This window comes from Tamandua tetradactyla, chromosome 6, assembly GCF_023851605.1.
Source record: "Tamandua tetradactyla isolate mTamTet1 chromosome 6, mTamTet1.pri, whole genome shotgun sequence".
NCBI lineage: Eukaryota > Metazoa > Chordata > Mammalia > Pilosa > Myrmecophagidae > Tamandua > Tamandua tetradactyla.
The window spans coordinates 97,102,333-97,119,560 of NC_135332.1; the positions used below are offsets into that span (position 1 = coordinate 97,102,333).

Below are 17,228 nucleotides of genomic sequence, written 5' to 3' on the forward strand. Positions count from 1 at the left end.
TCTCTATTATCGTTTTAATTCTTATTCTGTTGTCTTTTTATTTCTTTTTCTAAATAGATGCAAATGTACTAAGAAATGATGAATATGCAACTATGTGATGATATTAAGAATTACTGATTGTACATGTAGAATGGAATGATTTCTAAATGTTTTGTTAATTTTTTTTAATTAATAAAAAAAAAGAAAGGAATTGCCCAGGGAAAGCCACTGGAACACAGAAGCCAGGAGAGAAGGCCAGCAGACATCACTGTGTGCCTTCCCATGTAACAGAGAACATCAGATGAAAGCTAGCTGCTTTTCCTCTGAAGAAGTATAAATTTTTAAATAAATCCCCTTATTAAAAGCCTATCTATCCCTGGTGTGCTGCATTTTGGCAGCTTTAGCAAACTAAAACACATGCTATAACATGAATGAACCTTCAAAAGACTATGCTGAGTGAAATAAGCCAGACATGAGGGGGGACAAATAGTATATGATTTCATTTATATGAAATGTCTAAAATAAGCAAATTCATGGAGACAGATTGTAGATTAGAGGTTGGGGGTTGGGGAGTTATTGCTTAACAGGTTCAGAGTTTTTTCTTTTGGGGTGATAGAAAAGTTTTTGTAAAAGATGGTGGTGATGGTGGCACAACATTATAAATGTAATTCATGCCAGTGAATTTTACATTTTAAAGTGGTTTAAGTGGTAAATTCTATATTATATATGTTATCATGATAAAAATGTTTAAAAATATACTCTGGAGACTTTTCATTAAATGGTGAAACACATTTATCACTGCTGCCTCCCCAACACCACTCAAAAGGCTGGAAAGTGTAAAAATAAAATTAAATTGTGCTGGTTTGAAAGGAAGTATGCCCCCTAGAAAAGGCATGTTTTAATCAAAATCCCATTTCATAAAGGTAGAATAATCCCTATTCAATACTGCATGTATGAAACTGTAATCAGATCATCTCCCTGGATGATGTGGTTTAGTCAAGAGTGGTTGTTAAGCTGGATTAGGTATGACGTTTTCACCCTTTTGGGTGGGTCTTGATTGGTTTACTGGAGTCCTATAAAAGAGGAAACATTTTGGAGAATGGAGATTCAGAGAGAGCTGAGAGTGCTGCAGCACCATGAAGCAGAGAGTCCACCATCCAGCAACTTTGGGAGTTGAAGAAGGAAAACACCTCCCTGGGAGCGTCATGAAACCAGAAGCCAGGAGAGAAAGCTAGCAGATGATGCCATGTTTGCCACATGCCTTTCCAGATGAGAGAGAAACCCTGACCCTGTTTGCCATGTGCCTCCTCACTTGAGAGAGAGACCCTGAACTTCACTGGCCTTCTTGAACCAAGGTATCTTTCCCTGGATGGATGCCTTATATTGGACATCTCTATAGACTTGTCTTAACTGGGACATTTTCTCAGCCTTAGAACTGTAAACTAGCAACTCATTAAATTCCCTTCTTTAAAAGCCATTCTGTTTCTGGGTATATTGCATTCCAACAGCTAGCAAACTAGAACATAAATTTAAGAAAGGAATAAACCCACAAGGACAAAGTGAACAAAAGAGAAGATAACAGCATGCAAATGCTGTCAAGAAAATTTTGTAACAGACTTCAGTTACTGCCTTTTCCACTCTCCCAACAACCTACAGAGGTGAGTAGATAGGGAGAAGGTAATAAAGACAAGCCACAACACTTTGGAACACCTGCTTTCCCCAAGTCTTTGGAATTGGAAGCAATGGGTTCCCCTAGAGGTGACTTTGCTGAAACAGATCAGTTAAAATTCTATATATTTAAGAGTGGGCATCCCAGATCCCCTCCAATTAGTGTAGTCATTGTTACTGTTGGGTTCACATCTACTATCTGCCTATCTATTTTCTGTTTGTCTCCTCTATCCTTTTCTCCCTTCCTGGCTTCTTTTGAGTATTTTCAGTGTTCCATTTTATCTCCACTAATGGCTTTTTCACTACAGCTCTTAAATTCAGTTTATTATGCTCTAGGCAATTAAATATGCACCCTTAACTTCTCACAGTCTACTTTATTATATCATGTATAAGGAACGTATAAGGCTAATCCCCCCTGCCCCTTGCAACCTTTGTGCTACAGGTTTGAATAATTTGTTTCCATATATGTCATAACCATTGTCATCTGGTACTGTTTCTTCATTGGTTCTTTTACCCAGGTTCCCTAATATTTTCTTTCTTCCTTTGAAAATGGGAAAAAGACAAAGGCATAGATGCTTACTGGACTATAAAGCATCTAGAACAAGTACTGCTTCAATCTTAGAAATTTTTCTTCCTCTTATTCTATTTTTGGAAGAGGAATCAACAGTCTTCCTCTTTTAACTACTGAAATAGTGAACTATGTGTCAGATTTGCATAAAATGTTGAAGCAATTTAAAATTATTTGTAGCTCATTCTTCTTTCCAATTGATGATTATGTTGGAAACTTGCTCAGAAAGTTAAAGGAGTCATATCTCTTAGAACATTTTGTACAGCAAAACAAGAGAAAAATTTCAAACTAAAAATTGACTTTGTGAGATTCATATTTGGAAAGTAACTTTGCCACCTACAAACTTTTAAGTGGTTCCAAAATTAACCCTAAAATATTCTCTATTTTCAAAGGCAATGAATAAGAACAGAGAAACTTTAAAGCAATTTTCAAATGAATTAACACATGAAAACTTGGCCCTATGCTTTCCAAGATTTGACATATAATCCACAGTTAGAGTTCTAAAATTATTTTAATTCTATGAAAATTAGCCTCAATTATTCTGATGTGGCTAAAAAAAGAGTTTTATTATTTGTATTGTTATTGGAGACATCCTGCAAGTCTCATCTCTGTAGTTGGCCAGGTGCACTGGCTAGGGGGTTAGGTGTGGACATTAGCTTCTCCTGCCAGTGGGAAGTCCATTAAAATTCATCTTTTAAAATATTTAAAGGAAACCCAGAGAAATGTTTTCTAAGACAGATACAATTTCATTCTCCCTTTAATGTGAATATCTATGTACTTCTCATTACCTGAAAGGAGTTTTTCTTTTTGCAAAATTATATGTATATATGTGCTCAGGTTGATTTCATTATAAATTATTAATAAATTATATTTTAGAATTTGGCTTATTTAGTTGGGTTCCTCATCAAATTCTGTAGAGTTTATGCCCTAAATAGGACATTCTTGAAAAAACAACCAAGATCTAAATTTCGCAGCATTTTTCCCAATACGTTTCAACTTATAGTGAGATTATTTCTAAGAAACTGAGAACAGACTGATGGTAAATGAGACAAAAAAGCCTTCTGAAATCGAATTGCAGTCTAATGGAGGAGGCATACAACATTAACACAGGGCATGCACATACAATATTTACCATGGGGACAAAGTGATATCCAAGAACTTGAAAAGCCCCTTCATCAGCTGGGCTGCAAGAAATGGAAATTTAGGTAACTGACTAAAACCCAAATGATGTAACAAAAAATAAATTTGACCATAAAAAGAAATGTACCCCCTCAGCTGCTGAATCTTCTTGGAAGACACACACATGAACTAAAAGTCCTGGGAAGATTTTTTAGCCCATATGGCAGCCTCAAGATTCAACCCAAAGTGATCCCCATAGGAATGCACAACTCTGATCATACTGAGAGCCTTTGACTGTACACTTTGGATGGATTGTACGGTATGTGAATAAAATGGTTTGTTCATTTTTCAGGTGATCCCCACAGCTGAATAACACTCAGACTTTTGGCCTATTCACCTTGGCTGGCCTGAAATGGTACATCCTCTTTGGTCCTCCAGGTTGGGTGAACGTATTTGAAATCAGGGAAGACAAAAATAAGTGAAGTGAAGATGTTATTCAATCCAATAACATTGATAATTTTGTGTAAATTGCATTTCTAAACAAATAGAAACAAATGTAATCATTGTGCTGTTCCTTATGTTCTATTTTTCAATATGCTTAAAAATGCTTCCCAAAAATTTGTTCCAGTAAATGCATGCATGGTAAGATTTATATAAGTATTAAGAACTTAGATTTAGTTTGTCAGATTTATAAGTCTACTTTGTTAGGTGTCTATAGGGTAATCAAACCTGTAAGTGAGGGTAAATATTGAGGGTTTCATTATAGAATATTAATCCAGTATATTAAGCAAAGAAAAAAATGAGTGATTGGTTTTATAATCATTACAGAGAAGTTCTACAAGTTGAACATAAAAGTTTAAGAAAACAAAATGTGTCTAGAGATGTTAATTTTAATGTATGGAATTAAAATAAAAACACAAAAACATGGGAGTATTTCTTTCCGCACAGAAAACACTTCTTGGGAATTAAAGCACTAACAACTACCACCAGAATGAGTGTCCCTAACTCCCTCTACTTCAGGACTACAGGGCTATGCAAAAATAAACTAAAAATCAGAGTCTTTAACACCAAAGAATCTTTGTGTTCTTATTAAAGTCACCGAATTGAAGTATCTCTGGTTACCAGAATATTTAGCAATTAAATGTCTTAAAAGCCTACGACGGACTTCTGGTCAATAAAGATGGCAGCATAAGATGCTTAAGACTTCCATACTCCAAAAGAATCTTTCAAGTACTAACAAAAACTGGCAGAACCATTCTCCTCAAAACTCTGGAAAAATTTAAACGGTTAAAGTAACTGGGCAAATGCTGAATCAACAAAACACTACTTGACCTAGTAAGAGAAGTAATTAGTGCCCTTGTTGGCCCATCCTCTTCCCCCTCTCAGCATAGAGTGAAGTTACCCTGAGCTCCTGCTATGGGTCTGCAGCTCCATTCCAGAGGGAGCAGAGTAATGCCTATGTTCTTACTGACGTGTCTGTATGTCAGTACCAATCCATCAGGTGAGAGCCCAAAGGACTGAACCAGGGCACTTTTCTCTACTTTACCTTCCCAGAACTGACCTGCAGGCAAAAATAGCTTGCAGATAGGTAAAGTGGTATAAGAAACAACTAATCAAAGCAACCTGGGGGAAAGAGTTAACAGCTTTAAGATATTTAATAGGGTAACTTGGAGAAAGGTAAGTCTATTTCATATGAAGTAAAATAGAGGGAGCATTCAGATTCTTGTAAATCGGGGAATTTCTAAGGTCACAAGGCAAGCCCAAGACAACAGATTCAGAAAAGACTGAGAAACCCCCACACTTCTGCCTCAGGCTCATCTTCTTGATAGGAAGGATAAATTCTGAAGAAGCACACCATCTAACAGAACCAATTTGCAAAGACTGTGAAAGGTGTTTTTTTGAACTTGTTTGTTTTGGTTAGATTCTGGCACTCAAGAAAAATCTCTGTCATATTATGACCTGGATACAAAGTTAAGGAATGTATAGTTCAGAAAATAGATCCCAGAGTTAATACATTAAAATGTCAAAAGGTACAGAATGCATCAAAAAATTATAATACAAAGAAACAGTAAATGATGGCCCATACAAAGTAAAAACTTCAGAAACAATCAATGAAGAAAACAAGACTTTGGACATATATGACAAAGACATTTTTTTAATGATCTTAAGTATGCTTAAAGAGATAAAGGAAAACATAAAGAAATAAAGATTATCAGAAAAATGAGAAATGAACAATATGAGAATCTTAATAGAGAGACAGAAATTTTTAAAGGAACCAAACAAATACTGGAATTAAAGACCACAACTGAAATTTTAAAAAAAATTCGGGAGAGGGTTTCAATAGCATTTTAGAGCAGGAAAAAGAATCAGTAAACTTGAAGATAATTGAAATGATTCAGGCTGAGCAGAAAGGCAAAAGGATGTAAAAAAAAAAAAAAAAAATTAAACAGAGCCTAAAGGGTCTATGCCATACCATCAAGCATAACAATAAATGCCTTATGGAATTCTCAGAAGGAGAAGAAAGGGGGAAGAAGGAGTAGTCAAACGAATAATGGCAGAAAACTTCCAAATTTAAGGAAAGATAAACATATACATTCATGAATCCCAATGAACCCCAAATGGGATAAACTCAAAGAGAACCAAGCCCAGACACAAAGTAGTCAAACTGTCAAATATCAAGGACCAGAAGAGAGTTTTGAAAGCTGTGAGAAAAATCAATGTGTTATGTACAAAGGAATCCCAAGAAGATTAACTGTTGATGTCACATCAGAAACCATGAAGTCAAGAAGGCAGTGGGAAGAAATATTTAAAGTGCTGAAGGGAAACAATAACTAACCAAAATTTTTAGACCTAGTAAGACTGTCTTTCAAAAATGAGGAAGAGATTGAAACATTTCCACATGAACAAAAGCTGAGAGGATAGGAGAGGACCGTATGGTAGCCCATGACAAACTCTGGGATCTGCCCTGTAACTACTTGTTTAAGAATTTTTTGAAAACTATTGCTTTTTTATTTCTTTGCTTTGTATATATGTTATACTATACAATAAAAATCATTAAAAATAAAAAAAATTGAGGGGATTTGTCACTAGAACTGTCATACAAGCAATGAAAAAGGGAGTTCTTCAGACTGAAAGGGAAATGGGTCTAACCAGTAAAGATAACCAAATGGGTAACTATAAATGGAAATACCATTGTATTACATTTTTTGGCATGTTACTGAACCTTTTACTTTTTACAGGCTCAAAATGTTCAACAAAAAGTGGAAGGATAAAGGAATATATATAAACAGTGTTTGTGTCTGCTATTGAATTGAAATAAAAGCAAATATGATTGTTGTGGATTTATAATGTTAAATTTATACCCCATGATAACCACAAAGAAAATATGTGAACATACACACAGAGAGAAGGAAATAAAAAGGGAAACAAATGGTAAACAACAGAAAATGAAAAAAAATTTAAAATGAATGTAGGCATGAAGGGTAGAATGGAGGGCAAAAAAAAGATACAAGGCTTACAAAAACCAAACAGCCAAATAATATAAGAAAGTCCTGCATTATCAGTAGCTACCTTAAATGTAAAAGGATTAAACTCCCCAATCAAAGGCAGAGATTAGCAGGATAAATAAAAAATCAAGACCCACCTACATGCTGTTTACAAGAGACTCACCTTAAATTTAAAGACACAACTAAGTTAAATGTAAATGGATGGGAAAAATATTCAATGCCAATAGGAAACAAAAGACAGCTAGAGTAGTATCAGATAAAGTAAATTCAATAACCGTTATGAAGGGCAAAGGACATTATATATTGATAAAGGAGTCAATTCAACAAGAAGATATAAATATGTATTCACATAACAGAGCCCTAGAATTGATGTAGGAACTCTTGATATATTTGAAGAGAGAAATAGACTATTATACATTAATAGTAGGAGACTTCAGGGCACCATTTTCTTTCTTTTTTTTTATTAAATAAAAAAAAATTAACTAACACAACATTTAGAAATCATTCCATTCTACATATACAATCAGTAATTCTTAATATCATCACATAGATGTATGATCATCATTTCTTAGTACATTTGCATCGATTTAGAAAAAGAAATAGCAAGACAACAGAAAAAGAAATAAAATGATAATATAGAGAAAAAAATAAAAATACAAAATACAAAAAACATATAAAAAACAAAAAACAAACAAACAAACAAAAAACTATAGCTCAGATGCAGCTTCATTCAGTGTTTTAACATAATTACATTGCAATTAGGTAGCATTGTGCTGTCCGTTTTTGAGTTTTTGTACCTAGTCCTGTTGCACAGTCTGTATCCCTTCAGCTCCAATTACCCATTATCTTACTCTATTTCTAACTCCTGATGGTCTCTGTTACCAATGACATATTCCAAGTTTATTCTCTAATGTCGGTTCACATCAGTGGGACCATACAGTATTTGTCCTTTAGTTTTTAGCTAGTCTCACTCAGCATAATGTTCTCTAGGTCCATCCATGTTATTACATGCTTCATAAGTTTATTCTGTCTTAAAGCTACATAATATTCCATCGTATGCATATACCACAGTTTGTTTAGCCACTCATCTGTTGATGGACATTTTGGCTGTTTCCATCTCTTTGCAATTGTAAATAATGCTGCTATAAACATTGGTGTGCAAATGTCCGTTTGTGTCTTTGCCCTTAAGTCCTTTGAGTAGATACCTAGCAATGGTATTGCTGGGTCGTATGGCAATTCTATATTCAGTTTTTTGAGGAACTGCCAAACTGCCTCCACAGTGGTTGCATCATTTGACATTCCCACCAACAGTGGATAAGTGTGCCTCTTTCTCTGCATCCTCTCCAGCACTTGTCATTTTTTGTTTTGTTGATAATGGCCATTCTGGTGGGTGTGAGATATCTCACTGTGGTTTTGATTTGTATTTCTCTAATGGCCAGGGACATTGAGCATCTCTTCATGTGCCTTTTGGCCATTTGTATTTCCTCTTCTGATAGGTGTCTGTTCAAGTCTTTTTCCCATTTTGTAATTGGGTTGGCTGTCTTTTTGTTGTTGAGTTGAACAATCTCTTTATAAATTCTGAATACTAGACCTTTATCTGATATGTCGTTTCCAAATATTAGGATACCATTTTCAATAATGGATAGAATATGTGGATGGAAGATCAATAAGGAAATGGAAGACTTCAATGACACTCTAAAGTAACAGACCGAACAGACATACATAGGACATATTATTTTCTAGTGCACATGGGTCTCATTCTCTAGGACAAATCATATGTTAGGTCACAAAAGAAATATCAATACATTTAAAAATATTGAAATCATACAAGTTATTTTCTCCAACCACAATAGAATGCAACTAGAAGTCACTAACAAAGGGAGAGATGGAAAATTCACAATTATGTAGAAATTAAGCACCGCACTCTTAAACAACCAATGGATCAAAGAAGAAACAAAAAAACAACAGAGAGAATCAATGAAACCATAAGTTAGTTCTTTGAAAAGATCAATAAAATGGACAAACCATTAGCTAGATTAAAAAGAAAAAAGAAAGGGTGCAAACAACTAAAAATAGAAATGAAAGGCGACATTACTACCAATCCCCAGAAACAAAAAGGATTATGAGAATACTATGAATAATTGTACACCAACAAATTAGACAAATTTCTAAAAACACACAAATTGCCTGCAGTGATTCAAGAAGAAACAGTTCTCAACAAACCAATAACAAGAAATGGAGAAAGAACTTGAAAAGTCTTTTTCTATTATGTGCAGATATTTCCATATGTTTTCATTCCACAGCCAGGGTGAGATATTTGTTCTAAAGAAAATGCCTGACCATAAACCTGAAAACTGGGAAAAAGCAGTTCCAGCTGCTTTAAATGGCCAGAACTCTTAGCGGCAGAGCCTTTCTCTCCCTGGAGTTGTAAAATACCCTCAGGAAGCACAAATTTGTCTCTCATCTCTGGCATGAACTGGGGGAGGTGTAGCTGTAATCCACTGACCCTGAACCAAGCAGCTGGCCTCCGTAGGAGGCTGGCCATGATGGACTATCTTCCCCTGCTCTTATGGATCCTTCTGCTATGTAAGTAATAAGTCATTTGCTGAAAGTTTCTGTTGTGCCTGAACCTATGTTCCCACATGCAGCATATAGCACCATATAACAACTTGCTCCACAAACAGTAATTAAAAACAAAGAAAAACCCAGAACCAGGTGGCTTCACTGGTGAATTCTACCAAACACACTCCAAGAAGAATTCATTCCAATCCTGCACAAGTGCTTCCAAAAAAAAGTAAGGCCAGCATCACCCTAATGCCAAACAGATAAAATACCATAATAAGAGAAAATTACAGACCAATATTCCTTATGAATATCAATGCAAGGATTCTCAACAACAAATAAAACTAGCAAATGAATCAACAGCACATGAAAAGAATTGTACACAATGATCAAGTGGGATTTATCCCAGATATGCATTGATGGTTCAACATAAGAAAATCAATGAACATAAAACACCACATTAATAAAACAGAGGGGAAAACACATCATCATCTCTATTGATGCAGAAAAGGCATTTGACAAAATCCAGCAAAGCTTCTTGATAAAACCCAGAAAACTACGAACAGAAGGACACTTTTTCAACATGATAAAGGGAATATATGAAAATCCGTATCTAACATCATACTCAATGGTGAAAGCCTGAAATTCCCTCTATATTCAGGAATAAGACAAGGATTCCACTGTCACCATTGTCAGTCAACAACATTGTACTTGACTTTCTAGCCAGAACAATTAAGCAAACAAAAGAAATAAAAAATTAAAAGTATTCAGATTGGAAAGGAAGAACTTTCCCAACTTGGAGATGACATGATCCTACATGCACAAAATCCTGAAAAATCCACAACAAAGCTAACTAAAGCTAATGAACAAATTCAGCAAAGTAGCTGGGTGCAATACCAATGCCCCCAAATCAGTGACGTTCCTACCAGGGTAAGGGTAGGAATTAAAAAATTAATGCTTACTTGGACAAGAGTTTCTTTTTGGAGTGATGGAAAAGTTTTAGTAATAGATGGTAGTGAATGTGGCACAAAATGTGAAAGTATTAACACCACCGAATTGTATATTTAAAAGTTGTTAAAATGGGATTTTGTATTATATATGTTATCGGAATAACAATTTTAAAAACTCACAGAACTGCAAAACGCAGAGTTTGAGCCCTAATATAATATAAGGACTGAAGTTAATAGTATAATTATAGTAACACTGCTTCAGCAATTGTAACAAAGTGAGGGAGGGTATATGAGAACTCTGTACTTTTTGCATGGTTTTTCTGCAAACCTACTACTTCCCTATTGAAATTAAAAAAAATAAAATGTATAACTTTTCTGGTATATAAAGCATTAACATGAAAACTGATCTTTTATTAATGCAAAATCTAAAATTACAACTGAGAAAAGTTTTGTCGAGTATCTTGCCATGTTTTGAAAAGTAGAATATCTAGGTGTAAGCAATTTTTTTAACTTAAAATTTCAGTCAAAAAAATACTGATCAGAACTACAGGCAGACCTCAGCAATATTGCGAGTTCAGTTCCAGACTACTACAATAGAACAAATATTGTAATAAAGTGAGTCACAAGAATTTTTTGGTTTACCAGTGATATGTTAAGTTTACACTAGACTGTAGTCTACTAAGTGTGCAATAGCATTATGTCTAAAAAAAGTGCATCCCTTAAAAAATACTTTATTGCTAAGCATTGTGAACAGCTGTCTGAGCCTTCAGCAAGTCATAATCTCTTTGCTGGTGGAAGGTTTTGTCTTGATGTTGATGGTTGATGACTAATCAGGGTGGTGATTGACGAAGGGTGGAGTGACTGTAGCAATTTCTTAAAATAAGACAACAATGACATTGGACACTTTGTCTCTTCCTTCCACGAGAGATTTCTCTGTAGCATGCAATACTGTTTGATAGCATTTTATTCACAGAACTTCTTTCAAAATTGGAGTCAATCCTCTCAAACCCTGCCACCACCTCATCAACTAAGTTTATGTAATATTCTCAATCCTTTGTTGTCACTTCAACAAAGGTCACAGCATCTTCACTGAAGTAGATTCAATCTCAAAAACCACTCTTTGCTCATCCATAAAAACAACTCCTCATCCATTCAAATTGCATCAAAAAATTGCAACAATTCAGTCACATCTTCAAGCTCCACTTCTAATTCTAGTTCTCTTGATAGTTCCACCATATTTGCAGTTTCTTTCTCCAATGAAGTCTTGAATCCCTTAAAGTCATCCATGAGGGTTGGGATCAACTTCTTCCAAACTTCTGTTAATGTTGATACTTTTACCTCCTCCCATACATCACGTTCTTAATGAGATCTAGAATTGTGAACCCTTCCCATAAGGTTTTCAATTAACTTTGCCCAGATCCATCAGAGGGAATCTCTGACAGCATGTCTTACGAAATGTTCTTTTCTAAAATAGGAATTGAAAGTTGAAATTACTCCTTGTCCAATGGATTGCAGAATGGATGTTGTGTTAGCAGCCATGAAAAATTAATGTCATTGTACATTCCCATCAGAGTTCTTGAGTGACTAGGTGCATTATCAATGAGCAATAATTTTTTTAATGGAATCTTTTTTTTTCCTGAGCAGGTCTCAAAAGTGGTCTTAAAATATTTAGTAATGTCAGTTATATTAAAACATGCTTTCTTACGTTGTGTGGCCCTTTGTATATATTTAGTTGCTTATGTTTTCTTATTAATTTATTGGTTTTTGTTAATTAATATATACTTAATATAGTCTGATAATTGTATTGAAAATGTCTTCTCGAAATTTGTCACTTGTCTTTTCATTTTGTTAATGACTTTTATAATAGAGAAGTTTTTTAAAAATATATATATATTTAGTAGACATTCTGTGAACAGATGTGCTAGAACCAGGCTTTGTTGTTCCATTTATAAAGCACATCCAAAGTAGATTTAGCCTAATTCATAAGGGCTCAGGATTTTCAGAATGGTGAATGTGCATTGGCTTCAACTCCAAAATGTTTTAGTTTCCTAGGCTACTTAAGCAAATACCATGAAATGGTTAGGCTTACACAATAAGAATGTACTCATTCATGGTTTTGAGGCTGGGAAAATGTCCAAATCAAGGCATCATCAAAGGTGATGCTCTTTTCCCAAAGACCAGTGTTCTGGGGCTGGCTGTCAGTGACCCTTGGTCCTTGGCTTTTCTGTCGCATAGTAAGGCACATGGCAGCATCTCCTGGTCACATCCTTCTCTCCCAGGTTTCAGTGATTTTTAGCTTCTTCCTTCCATGGCTTTCTCTCTCTGTGACTAAATTTTATTCTCTTATAAAGGACACCTGTAATAGGATTAAGAACTATTCTAAGGTGGGACACATGTTAATTGAAGTAATTTCATAAAAGTTTCTTTTTACAAAAGATTCACACTGACAGAAATGGATTAGATTTAAGAACATGTTTTTTCTGGGGTATATACAGCTTCAAACCACCACAATCCACCCTCTGGACCCTACAAAGACATGTTCTTTCTATATGCAAAATACATTCATTCCATCAAAACAACCCAAAAGCCTTGAGTCATTTCAGAAACAATTCTAAATACAAAGTCTCATCAAAATCAAGTTTAGGAGTGAACATTACTCAAGGAATGGCTCCCTATACTGGGAAAAGTTAGTGTGCTTCCAGTTGCATACAGGACAGTTCAGTATTGTTACGTTTTCATTTAGAGATGAAGCAGGTTTAAGGAGAAGTGCATGCCAAAGTGACAAGTCACCAGCTGCATTAGCCCCTAACATTGACTTCTCCTCTCCATGAAAACCCTACAAGGCATTTTCTTCTAATAAAAGGGAGTTTCATCTACATTGAAAATCTATTTCTTAGTATAGTCACCTTCATTAATTATCTTAGGTAGAACTTCTGGATAACTTGCTGCTTCAATTTACACTTTTTTGTTATGGAGGTGGATTCTTTCCTTAAACCTCATGAACCAACTTCTGCTAATTCAAACTCTTCTCAGCTTTCAAAGAAGTGAAAAGCATTAGGGCCTTGCTCTGGATTAGGCTTTGGCATAAGGGAATGTTGTGGTTGGTTTGATCTTCTATCCAGATAACTAAAACCTTCCATGTATCAGCAATAAGGTTGTTTTGCTTTCTTATTCATATGCTCACTGCAGCAGCATTTTTACTTTCCTTCAAGAATATCTCTTTTGCATTCACAACTCAGTTGTTTGGTGCAAGAGGCATAGCCCTCAGCCTATTTCAGCTTTTGACATGCGTTTCTCACTAAACTCAATCATTTCTAGCTTTTGATTTACAAGTGAGAGACCTGTGAGTCTTCCTTTCATTTGAACAATTAGAGGCAATTGTAGGATCATTAATTGGCCTAAATTCAGTTCTGTGTCTCAGGGAACAGGGAGGCCCCAGGAGAGGAAGAGAGAAAGAGCAATGGTCAGTCAGTGGAGCAGTCAAAACACGACATTTATCAAGCTCACCATCTTATATGGGCATGTTTCATGGCACCCCAACATAATTACAGTAGTAACATCAAAGTTCACTGACCACATATCACTATAACAGATACAATAATGAAAAAGTCTGGAATATTATAAGAGTTACACAAAGTTTCTGTTGGAAAAATAGTGCTGATAGATTTGCTCGACACAGGGTTGCCACAAACCTTCAATTTGTAAAAAAACAAGTACCTGGGAAGCACAATAAAACGAATCCCAATAAAATGACGTATGCCTATACCTGTTTTCTCACAAACACAAACTATGGAAAATCATTGAGCCTCATGAACAGAGCAAAAAAAAAATAATTTCCATTAATTTTTCCCATCTATCTTGAAAGTAGAACAATCTTTTAAATCTTAAACAGGAAATAGATTCTATGACGGTCTTTCTATGGGAGAAAAAAATTTACTCAAACAAATTGTTTATTAGCCTTAGCACATTTACTCAACATCTAGAGAACTGCTAAGAACGAAAAGTGAAAATGAATAAAAATGAGGCTCAGAGTGATCAGGTATGGGGTCAAGAAACAAAAGGCTCAGATTTGGGAGAGGAGGGAAGGGTACCGCACTCTCTGCACACCTTGTAAAATCACTGAGATTGTGTTTTTTAAAGGGCTGCAGTTCTAGAAACAAAGAGAGGGAAAGAAATAAAATACATATAGGCAATATTTAAACTAAAGTAGTAAAATAAACTTGAGGTTCTAACCAAGGATAAAAGTACAGGGTATCAAAGAAATAAACTAACCTAAAGGTAAAACTCTTTATTGAACTTCATAAGCAAATAGATGCAATTCTTAATGGTGTCTATATATTAGCTCTAAGTAACAGAGCAGAAGATTGTTGCATTGCATGATTGTGTGTATGTGTATATGTGTGTGTGTAGACGGATGGAAAGATAGGCAAGTAAACAGAGACTACACAGATAAGTAGACAGACAGAAAGAACTTCAAAACATTAATTTTCCATTCATCACTTTACAACAACAATTCTTCCAATTTGGTTTGAAAAGAGACAACAGGTGACTTCTGTTCAAAGCCCAATTAAGGAACAAGCAAAAAGAAATGACATTTTTGGAGTGAGAATCCTTTAATAACTATATTCATTTCCAGAGAACAATAAATACCGAAATTGCAAGCTATATATGTAACAGTAATGTTTTCCTTAGATAAAGAAAAGCAGCTAATTTATACAACAGAACGGGCAATTTTATCAGAAATCAGCACTTGAAAATGCTACACAACAGAAGAAAGTTACAAATAAAATTAAAAATGTATTTATTCTTATCACTATATACTAAGATTCACACTCCAGGTACAGTCACAACTAAGCTGGAAAGCTGGAAAAGCAGAGACCGGAGAACACAGTTCAGCTTCGGGCAGCAGCAGTCTGAGGCTGCTCAGATTGTAGCTGTTTGCCAAGATATTCCCTAAAAAATAAGAAACAAAATAAGGTAAATTAGAATATAAATGACAAAGAGTTTCAAAATCAGAGGACAATATATATACTATCATATAGACATTAATATCTAAAAAAGAAAAAAAAACACTTTTGTAGACATAATAAAACTAAAAGTCCTAGAAAGCTAAATTTTCCCAAATTTAAACATAAACAAGTAATACTGTGCAGACAAACAAGAATTACAATGCAGTGCAATCACTTCTCTTGCAAAACCTACTTTCCTGTGAGGTAAAAGGTCTTGTTTACTATGGCTACCACTTTCATAATCCAACAAGTTCAAAAATCAACCTAAGTATTCTTCCAAGTGGCCTGATACATACAAAACAAATCTGATGTTAGCGAATACAAGTATCTACACTTTGAGATTCACACAAGAACACAAGAAAATAAATCTCTGGAAAGAATACTAAAAATAGTAACACTAACAGGAGATACCTTTTATCCACACTATGTTCAAAATCGCTGAGAAGTAGCATTCTCATTTTACATATGGGGCAACTGTGGCTGAGAGCAGTCATTTCCAAACTTTTTTATTCATGTTCTCCTTGAGAAAAAAATGTTTAGTTGGCACCTACAATAGGTGCATATTTAGCTCTAATTTACATACAGTTACCACTGTTAATCCCAGGACAGAAAACAATCTTTTCCCTATTTCCCTGTGAAGAATTTGCACAAACCTTTATTTTAAAATCAACTAGTAAGGACAAGGAAGAGCGATTTTAAAATTTTAAAAGATTCCCTCCTACAAAAGAACAAACAAAAGTTTGGGAACAGAGACCTGGATTTGCTCAGCTCCACCACTTCAGAGATGTGCTGGCTCAGGAGGCTGCCTGACCTCTTGGGGCCACAGCTGCCCTCTGGATGATGGTACTTCCCAACAGTATTGTCAGAACTAAAGAAGGCCATGTGTGTGAAAGCACCTGACCTGGACCTGACTTGATAATGTCACTTTCCCTTCTTTCCTTAACACCAAACCATTTACCTGCTTCTTGTTTGAGTGCCTCCAGGTAACATCCCTTTTGGTGCCAACAGCCTTGTCTTAGGAGTCACAGAATAAATATTTTACCTGCATGTTCTTCCTCTCTAAATATCACAACCTTAATCCAAAGCTATGAAAGTGGTGAAGCACAAATGAGAAAAGGAAGCACTCTGAATAAGAAAGAGAAGGAATGGGAAGCAGTGGTAAAGGATAGCAGGGTAAAGGGTACCCTTGAGCTAGCTGGATATGAGAAATCCCCATGACCAGGGAAGGAAAACCTTCAGATGGCTTCTAGGAGACCTAGAAAGTGTAAGAAGGTGAATGAATATGATTTAAAATACTGGGAGACTGGATGAAACATCCTATGACATAAAAATGGTTCATGGTTTTTTGACCCTTATAGGAAAGTTCTTATCACTAGCTCATGGATTTGGGGTGTTATATCAAAACATGTCTTTGTTTTAAGGAGGATCTGCCTTGACATAATTAATACAGTAGTGATCATATTTCTGATCAGCAATAAGGCAGTAGTGCTATCCAGTTTATGCAAAGGCTTGGGAAGCCATCCTAATAGTTATTAGTAGAAAAAAAGAACAGAGGAAAACCACTTTTAATGTTACCATGACCAAGAGCCCGGACTAGGAAATATGTGGCTGCAGATGTTTGGTGGGTTTTGGGGGAGCAGCAGCAGGGGGAGAAGGAGTTAATACTTATTGCAAAATGTCCATGGCTTACATTTAGTTTTCCCACACATCCCCAAGGAATTTAGCCTGAAACTAGATATGCTTCTTTCAGTCATATTGCAGTGGGTTTTCAAATATTCCTATTAGGCTGTCCATTGACTGTGATTCCTTTGAAAACATTTTGAAAGTGTGCTCAAAGATACCATGCTACTCTTCAATTACACCACAC

The 17,228-nt window shown here is 35.3% G+C and overlaps 1 protein-coding gene across 5 annotated transcripts in view; it reads right to left on the minus strand.

Annotated features, from left to right (window-relative positions):
• Positions 1-14,946: 14,946 nt before the first annotated feature.
• The window catches only part of ATP6V1H (ATPase H+ transporting V1 subunit H), a 152,435-nt gene continuing 150,153 nt past the window's right edge, over positions 14,947-17,228 (minus strand). For all 5 annotated transcript variants that reach the window (XR_013178172.1, XM_077166757.1, XM_077166756.1 and 2 more), the window contains one exon: positions 14,947-15,305. Coding sequence is in view for 2 of the 5 variants with exons in the window: in XM_077166757.1 (XP_077022872.1) it covers positions 15,245-15,305 (61 nt within the window). In the remaining 3 variants the exon portion in view is untranslated. The remainder of the gene's footprint in view (positions 15,306-17,228) is intronic.